The 15,258-nt window shown below is 43.6% G+C and overlaps 1 protein-coding gene across 4 annotated transcripts in view; it reads right to left on the minus strand.

Annotated features, from left to right (window-relative positions):
• Positions 1 to 15,258, minus strand: part of wnt5b (wingless-type MMTV integration site family, member 5b) — a 74,915-nt gene that overhangs the window by 6,618 nt on the left and 53,039 nt on the right. For 2 of the 4 annotated variants that reach the window (XM_056425001.1, XM_056425000.1), the window contains 4 exons: positions 5,630 to 5,793; positions 4,397 to 4,484; positions 3,959 to 4,118; positions 380 to 672 (listed from right to left, as the gene is read on the minus strand). In XM_056425001.1, coding sequence (XP_056280976.1) covers positions 380 to 672; positions 3,959 to 4,118; positions 4,397 to 4,484; positions 5,630 to 5,745 — 657 coding nt within the window. In that variant the 5' untranslated portion in view covers positions 5,746 to 5,793. Of the gene's footprint in view, positions 1 to 379; positions 673 to 3,958; positions 4,119 to 4,396; positions 4,485 to 5,629; positions 6,015 to 15,258 lie in introns of those variants that run through there. The other 2 variants (XM_056425002.1, XM_056424999.1) reach the window with 2 other exon arrangements.

Consider the following 15,258-nt stretch of genomic DNA (forward strand, 5'->3'; position numbering starts at 1 on the left):
TCACTTTTGAACTCTTCTTACATGTTGTTGTCCATTGTGTTGCTGCATTTATATGTGTGTATTATGACCTTGTGTGTGTGTGTGTGTGTTACTTCCCTGGAATGCGCATTGACCTGGCGACCCAGCCGGACTCCAAGGGCGTTAGCAGTTATACCATTTGGACCCTCCTAATAAATAACTTACACACACTGAGAAATACTACCAGGTCAGGCCACCTCGACTCACACACGCATTCCTCGGAGACATTCAGATATAGGATGGGGTTAAGAAGCGTGGACACACACTTCTTCACTAAAGTGTCCCCTCCGAAATTCTGAAAATATATCAATTAAATTTTTTCGGACAAAAAAACCTGAATGCACGCCCGTGTCTCCGGTACCTGTCGCCCTGCTTCATTGTTCTGCAGGTTCATCAGCGTCCGGGCGTGCTCAGTCGAGCCCCGCGGGTAGTTCTTCTCTCTCTCCCTGGCGTCCACAAACTCCCGGGCAAAGCGGTAGCCGTAATGCACATTGTCGCCGCAGCCCCCCCACAGCCAATCGCGCGGCAGGTCGCGGGGTCGAGCCGCCCGGCTGCAGCCGCAGGTGGAGAGCTCGCCCTCGCGGCACGCCCGGCCGATGGCGTTGACCACTCCGGCTGCGCTGATGGCGTAAGTGAAGGCCGTTTCCCTCGAGCCTGAGAGGAGAGGAATGTTGAAATTATAGATATTTATAACTTAGATTTGAGTTAGTAGGTAGAGTCACACTGTGCAGGAAAGGAAACAGGAAACATGGGTAACTGTTCAGGTAAACTGTGACCCTGGTCAAACTCTGCAACTTCAAACACCAGATCCATGAAATATATGCAGCAGTTATTGAGGTCAATCTGCGTCCAAATGTACTTGGCCTGTGGGTTTACCTGTCCTACTTCTGGCTAGTCTACTCTTTTTTTTAAAACATCTTTTTGGAAACAAATGTTCCAGCTACTCTGTTGAAATTGTTATTTTTTATTATTCATACACATTTTTTTAATCTTGCAGATAAATGTGAGTTTTTAATATACAATCCTCTCTATCGTATTAGGGTGAAGGTGAAAAATTCACAAATGTGGACTCCTCAAATTGTGGACAGATTAATGAAAACTGTCTGCTCGAGTACCGCTCCAGGAAAGGAAGTGTAATTGGGGTGAACTGACCCTTCTGACCCTTCAGGCCAGAAACCAATTCTCATTCGCAGCACTGCAAAGACCGACGTGCAAGTCACCGGTCACTCCCCCGTACACACTTATAATGTTAATGTTGAACCAGAGAGAAGCATTATGAATACATCTGTTCATTTTCAAATAAACAACCAGACTGCTGCCACATTGTAGTTCCCTTATAGCATGCACAGGTCCATATGAATGGCCCGCTCTTCACATGGAGACTAACACGTCTAACACTGAGGAATACACAACCGGCATGGCTATTCACCGCATTAATACACAAACCATTCAGAAGGAAGAGAGGACAAAGACGTGGCCTGACAGGTAGGACGTTAAGTGCTCTGAAACTGACAATTTACATGTGAACAGCCTCGTGGTATTTCTGGCCGAGACCTCACTGACAAAGAGGTCGTATAACACACGGGGACATTCCTCCCTTCGAGCGATGTTCGCCACAACAACATGTCCACAACTTATTGCCCGACACAGTCGCTCAGAGGCCTATACATGCTCGTGTTCTCACTATGATAATCCTGCAATGTGGCAGCAAAGAACTGTATGTATTCATTATTTTATTTATTAGTTCATTTTTTCTGCGTATCTGTTGGTTTTATTGTTTCATCTATTGAAATGTTTTATCAGGGTTTAACTCTCACCCTTGTTTTGCTTTTTTGGGCCTCAACTGTTGAGCTTTCTATGTTTTTTTAATCTTGCTTTTGCTGTTTTTCTGTTAAACTCAGTTTTTAAATGTTCGATATAAATAAAGTGATCCTTATTATTATTATTACTATAGTGTCATATCTTGGGCCTGTAATGCATATTTAATGCGTTAACTTTCCTGTAATTGCACCTTGATACCAGTGTCTGGTGACTTTAATCATTCTATCCATCTATTTATTGATTTTCTCTTTCCAGGGTGCCTCTTTTAAACAGTCATGATCAGTTGTGATTGTATTTTTATATTGTTATACTTGCTATATAAGTATGTATCTTCTAAAGTAGACTTGAAACTGGCTACAATACGATGCAACTGAGGTTTTATAGCGTGGTGTGTTTGTGCGCGCGCGTGTGTGTGTGTGTGTGTTGACTTGAATGCTGTGCTATAGTATCGCTCTGCACTGTATGACAGGATGCCTGCAGCCTGGAATCAACACCAGCCAGACAGACAGGCAGGTATGCATGCGGAGCTGAGGCGTGTGAGCTATTCATCCAAGGTTTTAGGAGCTCTGCCCCAGTCAGGATGCTGATGCACATATTATGCAGCAGGATAATGAGACAGAGGACGGCAGGGAGAGGCCGAGAGGTTTATGAGACTGCGGAGCCCAGACTTCAAATAGCGGGTCCGGATCTGCCGGCTCGGTGTCAGCTCATCAGCGCATTTCAAAAGAAGGGACAATGGACCGACTAACACCTCCATATAAACCTGGAGATAGACTGACTGTCAATAGAGAGACAGGCAGAGAGGGACGCAGACAGAGAAAGAGCAGCAAACACCTCGTCTGACTGCCCGCAGCGGATTTGACACGTACTTGTTGATGAGAGGTTTCCCACATCGCCTGCTGGGAATTAGACGCACGTGAAACTGATCCAGGGTCTGATCTACAGGTGGAGGTTTACTGAAACTACTGGCTGCGAATTACACATATGTTTTTCTTTTTTTTTGCTCGAGTTTTTATCCGTCTTGATGAAAATACCTTGCGCAACTCTTCCGAGTCGTCGTCGCGTTAAATCGACGGAGGAGGTTATCGGGTTCATTGCGCATGCGTAACGTGGGAACGACAAGTGGTTTAATCTGTCCAGCAAAATATATCTCTGTGCTATTTTGCAGTCACTGGGGTTTCATAATACAAATTTCATATCTGAAATGGTATCAGTATTGTAAATGAATAGGCTTTATAACTCTATTTTATTTATAACTCCACTGTAATCCAATAGACTCATGGCTGTTATGAAAAACTCACAGGAATTAGGAAAAATTCAACAATAAAAAAGGAGTTCTAAAACTAATTATTCACTATAATAAGAATAGCTTTAAAATCTGTACTAACTATACTACAATGTGAAAGTATAGAGTCATTATGGTCCCTGGATATTGCAATGATAATAATAAATAAACATGATGAAGTTGTTTGCAAAAAAAGACATCATAAATCAGTATTACCGAAATATTATGACAATTGTTTCTTACTCTTAGACTGTATTTATTGAACCAATAGCGTCTTTCCAAAACCGAGCAACTCTGCTTCAATTTTGGGCTGCTGTTCAACTCATATTCCCATCTTAACAATAACATACAGTGAACAGTGCGTTATTTAATACGTCTGTTAAATGACCACTATTGTGCTCTATCTAAGATTCAACACCCTGATCTGCATGACCTGTCCAAACACGTGTGATAATAATCTGAATAACAGTGAATCAAAGCAACCTAGTAAAGAATTACATTTAATAGATTGTTGTGGAAACTCTTGCTTGATTTTTCAGTACGAACCTGTTACCATGTTCCCGATAACCTTTTCTGTCATTGCTTATTTTATGAGTCAAAATACACAATAACACAATGCAGATTTTTTATCTTTCTGTTTTGACATGTCTGTGTGTAACTTCTGCGCTTCTGCATGCTTGAGAAAATCCTTATTGGTGAAAAAACAAACAAAACACAGAATTCAAACCTACCATCACTCTCAAATTGATTGACAGGTCTTTTAGGAGGAGAAAGACAACAACAACAACAACCTCTTCTTACTCTGCTCCTGATCCCGTCAAACAATAAACTCACCAATCTGCATCACGCGTCCAAACACGGATGTGTTGTCCACAGTGCTGCAGTTCCACCTCCTCTGACTGAACTGGTACTGGCACTCCTTGATGCCCGTCTTGGCTCCGTCTCCGATGTAGACCATGTGGTCCTGGTACAGCTGGCACAGCTTCCTCTGGCCCTGCAGACAGCGCAGCATCACAGGAGAGATTAGCACAGATTAGGACCATCAATGGTTTCACACTTCAGTGGTCCCTGTGGGGATATTCTCCTTTATTTGACTATTTCCTTTAGAGGCAGGGTGCAGCGGAAGGAAGAGCCACACCGTGCAAAACTGAGCTCTATTTCTTCCAGAATCTTTTCATTACTGAATTAAAGTCATGGCCACTTTACGAGGTGGTTTTAACAACAGTTGAAATGTATTAAAAAGAGGCATAAACCAGGCAGACGGGGACTCACTTGAGAGAGACCAGACAGCTGACTGCAGAGAGGCTGTGCTCCAATGATGTACATCTCTGGTCGCTGGATCGGGGTCAGAGCTAGTGACCTGAGAGACAGACGTCATATTAAGTCTACATTTGAACCAGTAAACTCTATCGGTTACGATCAAAGATAAGTGCCAGAGACAGTCTCTGCGATAAACGTCTCTCTCTCTCTGGAGGTCGGCGCTGTGGAGGACAGAGTTCAGACATGTTTATTAGTATAACTGGCCTATAAAGTGGAGATGGACTCTTCTGGTTTTCATCCCTGCAACCACTTCCCGTGTGGTTTCCTTTCCGGTCCTTTCCACACACACATGTGTACCCATATCATACAATTTGTATCATTTATGCTTTGAAAAACTGACAATTGGTGCCCACACACAGACTATGACAGGTAATCTGACTGTTGACCCCTTCATGGCCATCTAAAGGCATTCTAAACAAAGGGAAATCAAACTGCGTTAAGATTTTCCTAATCTTAAGAGCTAATGAAAGATCAGTTCACGTATCATAAGAAATGCAATTATGAAAATATGGCATGATTTGGGCAACATGGGAGCTGTCTTTAGACTGCATTTGGTTGGTGGAGGACACCGCTAAATGGAAACTATGAACCACCTATTCTGATTCTCCATAAACTGACAGGAAGGTGAACTCCACTGACCTGTACACATCCTCCGCTACATTATCAAATACAGCTTTGTTGCATAAGTCAAAAACAAGTGTGGCTAATTGATGGTGCTATATGCACAGCAGCAGGCCGCCATGCAGTGCCATTTGGGGCTCAGCCAGGGTAAATATTGTGACAGAGCCCTCACATTTGTTCCATTCACTGTTAGGGCTCAACCACGAGACTGGGACATCACCCCCAAAACACACACACGGAGACACAAGAGCCAACACAAACTCAAAAATAGTTCCCATTTTTTTCCACTTGTCATCTTATCAACAGCATACAGACACAAAGATGGAGGATATGATAACGTTTACTTTTGTGAACATGTTTTCAGGCATTTGTCAGATACAAATGAATGGATACAACATATTAAACTTTTAAAACAATGTAGATGGAAAATCTGTCAAAGTTGCTCTCCCATAGTTAGGCTTCCACTAAATGGAGAATATAGTTCATCCACTTTTTATGAGCAACCACACCACATACAATAAATAAATACAAAATCAATGCAACACCAGCGATTATTATACTCACCACCATGAGTTGGCATCCACCACCAGCAGTTGGGAGCTGCAGGCGAGGAAGGCGGCTGCTAGCAGCAGATGTCGAACGGCACCGGTTCGCTTTCTCCGGACAGGCCTGTTGTCCATGGTCCGCCGCGTCACCGCCACACAGCCGGTACTGGGGAAAGTGCTCTGCTGTTGAGACAGCGGCATAAAATCAGGCGGCGTCCTGCTCGGTCCTGCTGGGTCGGGACGCCCCGTCGTGCTGGCGGTACAGTGAGTGCGAGTCCAACTTGAGTGTATCTTGCGTATCGTCTATTTTCTTGCAAACCCCCTGTCCTTCCAGTCTTTAGGATTTTAAACTATCAAACAAAACTGCCATTCAAAATAAGATGAAAAAAGACAGGAGAAAAAAGGCCACTGTTTATAATCCAAAAGGTCAGAAGCAGCTTGTTAAAAAAAAAGTGAAACCAGTTTACTGTTTAAAACTCCAGTTCAAAGTCGTGCGCATGGTTTAGTTGGGATTTACGCAAAGTGCTAGGGGATTTCTCCCTCACCCGCTGTCTCTGAAAAGACTAAATAAAGCAAATCAGCAATGTGAAAAGTGTGATCCCGTTGTTGTCTCGAGGAAAGATGAACACAGAGATTAAAACACTAATTGAGCAGCAAAACGAGTGTTCCTTTCCTTCCTATCCCCTCACGACCACTCCACATCTCTCCCTCTCTCTCTTTCTCTCTACACTCCTATTCTTCTCACCCCCACTTCACCTCAGAAACCCTTCTGTCCTCTCCCTCCCTCGCCATACATTGCGTGCGCATGGGGCAGTATGGTTGCATGTGCGTGCGCAGAGTTCAACCAAATGGGTATTGGACACAGTCAACAGTGAATGTAATGCGAAGACAAGCCTGTGAGCACCTGCGATGTTGCTTTCAAAGGTTTTGAATATAAAGCGCAAGTAAAAAATTTTTGGGGTGCAATCACTCCCTGAGCAACGCAACAAAAAAACTCACACTGCAGCTGATACACGTTTCTAAACAAGGCCTTCTCATTTATCATCAGACAAGCCTTCATCTAGGGATCCTCCATTCCGTTCGTGTACTAAAACATAAAAATGAAATGTGTGTATCACAATGTGTATGCATAAGGTCACTAAAGTGTGTAAAATATGCTCAGGACAGTGTATTGAAGTAAAGCGATGGGGGTTGAACGTTTTTGCAAAACCCCCATCGACCTCAAAACAGTTCACGTGCGTCAAATTCCTTTTATTAGCTGAAGTGAATAATTTGTTTGAATAAAAGGTGAGTGCTTCAAAATCGTCTAATCCCCTCTTTGGTCGGCAACAATAAAGGGCACACACACACACTAGCGCACACACATTACGCACGATCACGCGGACAGCCAGAAATCCTGAAAAGTGCTTGAGTAAACAATAGGCGTGTTGAAGCGAGCTCTCCTCAATTCATATCCCGGCCAGAGACAAACTGGGCGGTGAACCTGCAGGAACAGACGCTTTGATCTGACTCAGTGCTTCTTAAAAGAGTCCATGTGCAACCAACAGGGTGGATTAGACCGCAGCCTCCAAAACCTGGAGAATTTAAGTAAAAAAAGGAAGAAAAAAAAGATCTATAAATATGGAAGTTGTTGCTTTTAGTATAGCCTAAACGTTATTCGACGAATAATAAAGCCAAAGGTCACCAAGGAGTTCACTAAATTCACAGAAAGCTGTAATCACTTTAAATAATGTGTATTTACTTTGTTGTTCAATTTGATAAACAGTTATACATATGAGTGAATATATATATTGTCTTATTAATATTAGAGTAAAATGTATTATTTGGGGCGTCATTATTTCTCATTTGTGGCGGCTGAGCAGCAGCAGGGAGTCGGATGTCACTCGCCTCTGCGTGATAAAAGACCCGCAGCAATGTCAGGCAGAGACCGCACACCTTTCATCTCCCGGGGGATTTAAACTTCCTCCCACGCACGCGCACACACGCGCGCACACACACTCTCCCAGCTCTGCTAAGTGATCTAACTGGCTCCCTTTCCATCGGGTCTGATTGATATCCTGCAGCGGGGCGGGTATCGGGTCAAAGCCAGGTTTAGCGGGTGAACAAACAGGGAAACCATGAGAAACATTTCGGGAAACAGAAACGTAATTATAATTTGTAACAACGCGTAAACTGGTCCAACCGACCACTCAGTGAATAACCTCCAGGCTGAACTCGTCCTGCAGCCTCGAGACAAGGCGATCCACCGTGTCCACCACCCTATTAAAGACGGAGGAAGTTACTTGGACAACAGCGCCCACTTCCGGTCAAACACATTGTTAATCACCCTCATATCAGCAATTTTAGTTTATTATTTGGACTGATATTTTTTAATAAAGTATCTTCTAATTGCTTAATATACTACTTATGTAGCTCTGCAGTACCTACAGCTGTGCAGAAGTCTTTTTTCCTCTTTTCTACCCCATTAATCTCCTTATTTGAGACTATTTGAAAGGCCCTGAGGTTTGGAACTTGACTAAATTACATAACTGTGCAAATAGAAGAAGCAAAGACTGTTTCCACCTCAACCGGCTGCATCAGTCAAATGTTATTTAAGCACTTATGCATCAGCTCTTCAATATTATAAAAGAATACGCCAGTCAAGTGTCTGCAGAAGAACACCCAGCTCTCATTTCCCTTCAGCATATACAGGGTCACGACTTCTCCACCTTCATAGTCGTATTCATCCTGCCTGCTAAATTAACTCTCCTGTCATTCCAGATCTGGTCATCCTCACCTCGTTAGTCCCTCATTCCCTTCACCTGGTCCTCACGCCCTTCTCAGCTGCAGCTCATCCCCTCACTATATTTAGCTCTCTCACTTCCACTTGTCCTCTGCCGGATTGTCTTGTGTGTCATTGCCAAACTCTCCAGTATATTAAAAATCTTATTTCTGATCTGCCTGTTCCGACCCCGTTTGCCTGTTCACCCGACTTAACTTTTTTGCCTGCCCCCTTTTGGATTTGTTGCCCTGTTGGACGGACCACCCGGTGTTGACCCTGCCTGAATTAACAAGTAAAGATCCTCCTCCTGCATTCCTGTTTCTGAGTCGTGCTTTTGGGTTCAAGTACCTGTTACCCTTACATACAGGGTCTCTTTGTGCTTGTCTTTTCAATTTAATTGAATTCAGTTAATTTTTATACAGCCCAATATCTTTAAAAAAAAGTATCTTTTGTTCTCCGTCTTGTATCACAGTGGTGTAACTGCAGCCCGCTGCTCCTTAATAACGTAGGATGGGTTAAATGCAGAGAAGAATTTCCACAAAGTGTGATCAATAAAGTGTACATTATTATTATTAATAATAACCAAGGTGTTTGACCGCTCTGGTTAATGACCTGTACAGTAGCAGCTGAACTATTGTGCACAATGAACGCTGCTACACAGCAGTGACTCCTGACGGTCGGTTACTGACACCACAGCGCCCCCTAGTGTTCCCCTTCCACATAATCTTTCATATACAATGACATTATACAACTATGAGAAAACAAACCTGCCACAAAACCAGTTTCTAATTTGAAAACTGTTGATTTAACATCTCCAGAATATCTGTACTGTGGTTAAAACATTAGAGCCACACTTTAATAAATAGGTCTCTCCTCTCGAGAACTCGGCTCATTAAAACAGGCTCATTGTCTCGGCATTCGGGAACCCGAGTGAAACAGGCCAACAGCTTATTCTGGGACATGACCCAGAGCTTCAGAAATAGTGGACTGGAACAGCCACCCTGCTAGCGACTGGTTTCTACTGGTGACTTGTGATGTGCTTGTTGCAACACAAGGAGGAGCAGTTCAGCTACAGCAGCCAAAGGAAGGAGGGGGAGGGCATGGGGGGAGAAACTTGGACCAAGTGAGATAAAGACAGAAAGAGGTAGGAGGGAGAACAGAGAGGGTGAAAGAGAGAGGGAGTGTCCAAGTAATGGATACACAGAGAGAGAGAGAGAGGTAGAGGGAGCGAGAGAGGACTTGTCCCCTGAGGAGATGTGCAATAGCCATGCAACAGGGAGCAATGCCTGAGAAAGTCGGCAGCTCCTCTCTGGATTAACGGCGGCCTCACTTTTTATTGCCAACAGTGCCAAACTATAGGAGAAGCAGCCAGCTCTCTCCTGCAGGGCAACCAGCTGCGGCCGGCTGATGAGGTCTGAGCTGATCCCCCTGGAAGATGCCCATGCCAAAATGCAAAATATATATATTTTTTTGAAATGGCAGATTAACAATTGATCACCCTCTGGTTAAAAATACAGAAAACAGAAGTCAGGGCAAATCTATCCACTTTAAATTAGCTGCTTTTAGTCCTCGGCAACATATAGGCGGACATTAGTGTGTCGTGAATCTGTCGCCCTAAAAAGTGAGGGAGGAAGTATTCAGAGCTTTTACTTCAGGAAAAGTATACTACTGAAATATGAAAATACTTCTGAATTTAAAAAATTTGCTTAGAGCTGAAAAAGTAAAGTACTCATATTTCATATAAAATGGCCCCACTGTATACTCAATTTTAGTGTACTTATGTAGCTGGTCAACGTGGAACGTACTCCTGGGTAGTTTAATATATCATATTTTATAAGCTCATGTTTTTTGTGTAAATCAGCAAAAAAAAACGGGTACAATTTGTACTTAAATGTTTATTCCACCTCTACTAACAAACTGTACATTTGAGTGGTGGATATGTATTCATTTCACATTACCTATTTCATATAAGGCATGATATTCTACAACCTAAATTTGCAGTTGACACACAAACAAGTTTCTGTCTTTTTTCCGCCGCCTCCATCAAAGGTCAAAGGTCAGGCACAGCTGCAGGGCAGTGACCCGGAGGCCTGCAGGGATTTATGGTTTTGCTCAAGAACAGTTCAATAGGGCAGATGTTTGTATATAGAAGGGTTTCAACCACCAGTTGTGGCGAAATCTAACCCATAATTGTTCCCATATTACAAAACTCAAACAAAACACATTCTAATACTTAAAAAAGGGTTCACTGTGTTTTTTAAATTCATCTTTAGACCAGACGCAGAGATACATGCCGAGTTTGTGCAGACACATTTACAAGAACCAAAGAACTCAAAACTAATGCGACCGCAGCAAACCCGTGGGATGATGAAACTACCTGCACCACTTTGTATGAAATGCTTCTCTTTCTCGGTGGCGCTCGCGTCTTTCTTCCTTTTGTCTGTTCCTTTTCCAAAAAACACACACATGCAAGCACACACACGTGTGCAGCAGCAAACTGCCAAATGCAGCTGCCTGCGGGGAAATTTACTACACACACACACACACAATGGGGGGAATGCGGTGGGACTTGGAAACAGCTGAGAGGGGCTTTGGGGCCGTCTTGTGCCTTCTATCTGTCTCTTAGCTTTTTTTCTGATTGACATGTGTTGGTGCATGTACGATGTCTTCTGGAAACCGTCCTCTTTCTGTTCTTCTGCCTTCTCTCCCTCCCTCCCTCCTTTCCTCCCACATTCTCTTGTCCCCTCTTTTTTTTATGGCTCGCTCTCCCCTCGCCTCGTTCAGCTGCTCCATCTCACTCCCCCACCCGACTGTCCATCTCCTCCCTTCTTCCCTCCATCCATCCTTCTGTCAGCTGGCAGAAGATGAGTCATGCCTCTAGCTGGGAGGCTAAAACTCTCTCGCTCTCCCTCTAAATATATCTTCTTTCTACTTCTCCTTTCCAGTCTTTCCACGTCTTTTTTCTCCCTCTTTCTCTCAGCCTCTATCACACTTCTCTCAGCTCTATATCGCCATCTGTCTCTGCTTTGTTCTGTCGCTCTACTATCAAGCTCTCTCCTCCTTCCTCTCTCTATTTCTCACATGCTTCTCTTACTGAACGCCAGATTCATCAGCCATTTATGTTTCTATCAGCCCCTCTCCCGCTCCCTCGCTTTCTCTCTCTCCAACAGTGCATCCAGGCCCCTATAAAAAGCTGTTCTCACGCTCCCTCGTCTCTTACAGTAACTGTGATGTTTTCCAACACGCCAGTTCTCCTTTTACTCTCCCAATTTATAGAATTTCACTCGTTCATTGGCTATGTATTTATGCTTCTCATGTGTTTTGTGTATTGAGAGCTACTGATAAAAATGACATTCCTTATGTCCACATGCTATAGATCTAGAGTGTAGACACAGGGCATTGTGGCTGTGGACGGAGGTGACGTGTTCAGAATGGACTATGTACAGGATGTGGTTCAAGATGAAATAGGATTTTTGCTCAATACTAAGCTATTTTTACACAAGTGTTACACTCAAACTACATGAGGTTAATGAAATGTCACTGTAAACAACAGTTTAGCTCCACACCTTCCTTTTATGAGTTGTTTTCACCCCGTCTGCCTGTTTCACTAACGATCATGTCGTTCCAGATCCTGCTTCCCATCTCGTCAGTCCAACTCCCTTCACCTGTTCTCTCACCTGCCTCTGGCCACGCCCACCTCGTCAGTCTCATTCCCTTCACCTGGTCCTCATGCCCGTCTCACCTGTTGCCCATTCCCTCGTTAGTCGCTGTCTACTTAGGTCCCCTCACTTGCTCTTGTCCTTTGCCACATTGTCTTGTGTTTTCCAGCCGAAGCCCTCGTGCGTTAGATATTGTGTTGATATATTTCTTAGTGTTCTGTTCCTGATTATTCTCCGAGTAAAGATAATTTTTTGCAGTTCTGTCTCAAGTATTGGGTTCATACTAATACTCCCGTGACAGTTAACAGCTGGGCCACCATTAGTAAGCATTTCCTATACCAAGTTAACCCCTTACATTAAATTGGTGATCGCTACATTAAAGTGATTGTTAACAGTTTGTTTTACAGAAGCTACCGTGGCCATGTGTGACAATGACAAGACAATGCTGCCCTTAAAACCCCTTTTAGCCATTTTCCAGAGATACCAGAGCCCGTTGCTTTAAAAACAGGAACACAAGAAACTTTTGTTGCTGTATGTTTACTCCCTGTTCAACTTTTGTGGAACATTACAATTTTAATCTGTGACATGACGTGTCAAAGCAGCGCAACAGCAGCACAAGCAGAGAACAGTCATAGAGATTTGTGACACAGCTGTTTTTAATCTTGTGTTTGCCAACGACTAACATAAGCCAGATAAGCTACCGGTTATTTCGTGAGTAAAAGTTGGATTGTGTTGTTTCTTCTTCAAAAAGCTTCGTCGTCTTGGATATCTGATGAAAGAATATAGTCTTAACCGATGAATGGATGCAGACCGAGCCGTGTTTGGCACCTCAGTGGAAGCGAATCAACCGAGAGCGCTCTGGCCGCCCTTGTTTGGAACTGCTTTGGAACCATGGGAGCGACTGGTCCCTGAACAGGCCGAGAGGAGAAGCCACTGAGCCCGATCCCCTGATCCGCCCCCGGAGCTCCGCTGGTCAAAATACACTGGCCTCCTGATCCCTTCCCTGGAGAGATTAACACACACACAACCACATCCTCAAGCACAATCACACCCACACACACGTATGTAAAACCTTGTTTCACCTGAATACTTAAGACACACCCACGCACACATTTTAAAACTGCACTCATACTCAACTGGAAAAGAGATGAAGTAAGGAACGAACACACTTCTTCTAAAAGGGGAACGTGCACACTTAGGATGTGAATCAGAGCAACTCTCATCAGGGGAAGAGGCTGCGCTGCTCTGGCCTGATTAACTGCCTGTCTCTGAATTCATTTGTTTGGTCTATAAATCCCCAGGAAGCCTTGCACTAGGTCAGGTCACGCACTCACTGGCGCACACAAACGTGTCAAAGCGTGGAGACACTTCCCCCCGCCGTTCCAGTGCCCTCACTATTTCTCAACTTTTGACCGATTTTGCTAAATTTGTTTGTTTAAAAAAAAAATCTATGGCTTTTGTATTAACTTGTCACTATGAAATACATCTTGCCCCCCACCCCTTCTCTCCTTTTCAAAGCAGCCCCACTCCCCTCTTTGTGCCCACGTGTCATAAACTCAGTGTCTTATTTAAACAATGTATTTTCCTTTTTGTAAGGTTCATTTATTCACTTGCAGTTTGGTTATCAGCACAAAGTTCGTTCTCTCTCTCTCTCTCTCTCTCTCTCTCTCTCTCTCTCTCTCTCTCTCTCTCTCTCTCTCTCTCTCTCTCTCTCTCTCTCTCTCTCTCTCTCTCTCTCTCTCTCTTTGTAGATGGAAATGTTTTATTGGCCCTGAGTGGCAGCATTAAATACCTGAAAACTCACAGCACTTCAATTGACTTAAATGTATTTGATTTATTTTTTATTATCTTCATTTAAAAGGGACCATGTACAGTTAAAACATTTGATGCACTGTACAAGATTGTAGCTACAGCTCATTTGCATCTGTAGTCCCTTTGTAATATGCGGTTGTCTCAGTCTAAAAGGTATTTTGACTCAGACATATCTCGGTCGTGTGCACTGCTCTCGCACAATTTCATCTTCACCGAAAAATATAGATAGGTATTTTTTACTTCATCACATGCTTGTGCGATTTTAGCCTTGAAGGTAAAAGGAAACAAACCATCTCTGGCAACACATCTGGATGAGCTTCAACAGCTAATATGTCTGAATATAAATCACAGCTACAATATAAAGACAAGAACGAGTTGGGGGATCGTGTTCCAGCCTCCACGTCAGTTAGTTGATGAGTAAATGAACCTCTTAAAACTCATTTCCTCCTGAAGTAGCTTTGGGGTTGGACAGAACAACCTTATCCACTCAGTCTCATAAAATCACACACTTACTCTGTATCTTCATTTCAGATATATGAGTGAATCATTCAAGCTTCGCATGAGGGGAGACCCACAAAGTCAGACACGTCTAGAGTTTAAATTCAGGAGAGACAACGTCCGCTGGACATTTATGTCCCTCATATTCAAATCAAATGCATTTTCCTGTGTGAATCACAGGGGTGACATACACCGTCATAACTTATTGAGTAGATGCTCGATAATGCCTTTGGATTTGGCTTTGTTCTTGGGAGAAGAGACTATCGTTCTTTCCATCAAACTTGGCTCTGCATCGTCTCACACTTGCCTTGAGCTTCATTTAGCGATCTTGCCTGCAACTCGTGGTAATGGGAGCCTATGAGTGCGTCCACATCCAGAAATCTGCCTAGCGCCATTTCTAAGATTGAAAAAGAGCTGTTTACCACCTTCACGGTTCACCGCACAAACACAGACAAACAGAATAAAAACCGGACGAATAAACACACACACACACACACACACACACACACTATGCAGCCTATTCATGCCAACAGATGACAGAGAGCATTGAGAAAATGCCAAAATGCTGAATACTGAGGGGAGAGAGCACAAGGCTGAAAAAATCTCCCATGTCAGACTGCAGAGCTGGCAGAAAAGAAAAGCATTGTTGAGGTAACACACACACACACACACACACATGTGCACATCTAGTGCTGCACTGTGGGGAAGCGGAAGCACACAGAACCGAAGGAGAGGTTTAGATGAAGAGGGGTGAAAGATAGAGAAAGAGAAATCTCCTGGCAGTGACATCTTTGCTTGTGCACATCGGCTCTCCTCCTCTTGTTTACCTCCATTATCTACATTCGTCTTTCCAGCCACTCGTCTTCTTTTTCTCTTGTGTCTCTCACCTGCCTCTTCTCTCTTTTTGTTTCCCCCCCC

Source organism: Pseudoliparis swirei, chromosome 10 (genome assembly GCF_029220125.1).
Source record: "Pseudoliparis swirei isolate HS2019 ecotype Mariana Trench chromosome 10, NWPU_hadal_v1, whole genome shotgun sequence".
Taxonomy (NCBI): Eukaryota; Metazoa; Chordata; class Actinopteri; order Perciformes; family Liparidae; genus Pseudoliparis; species Pseudoliparis swirei.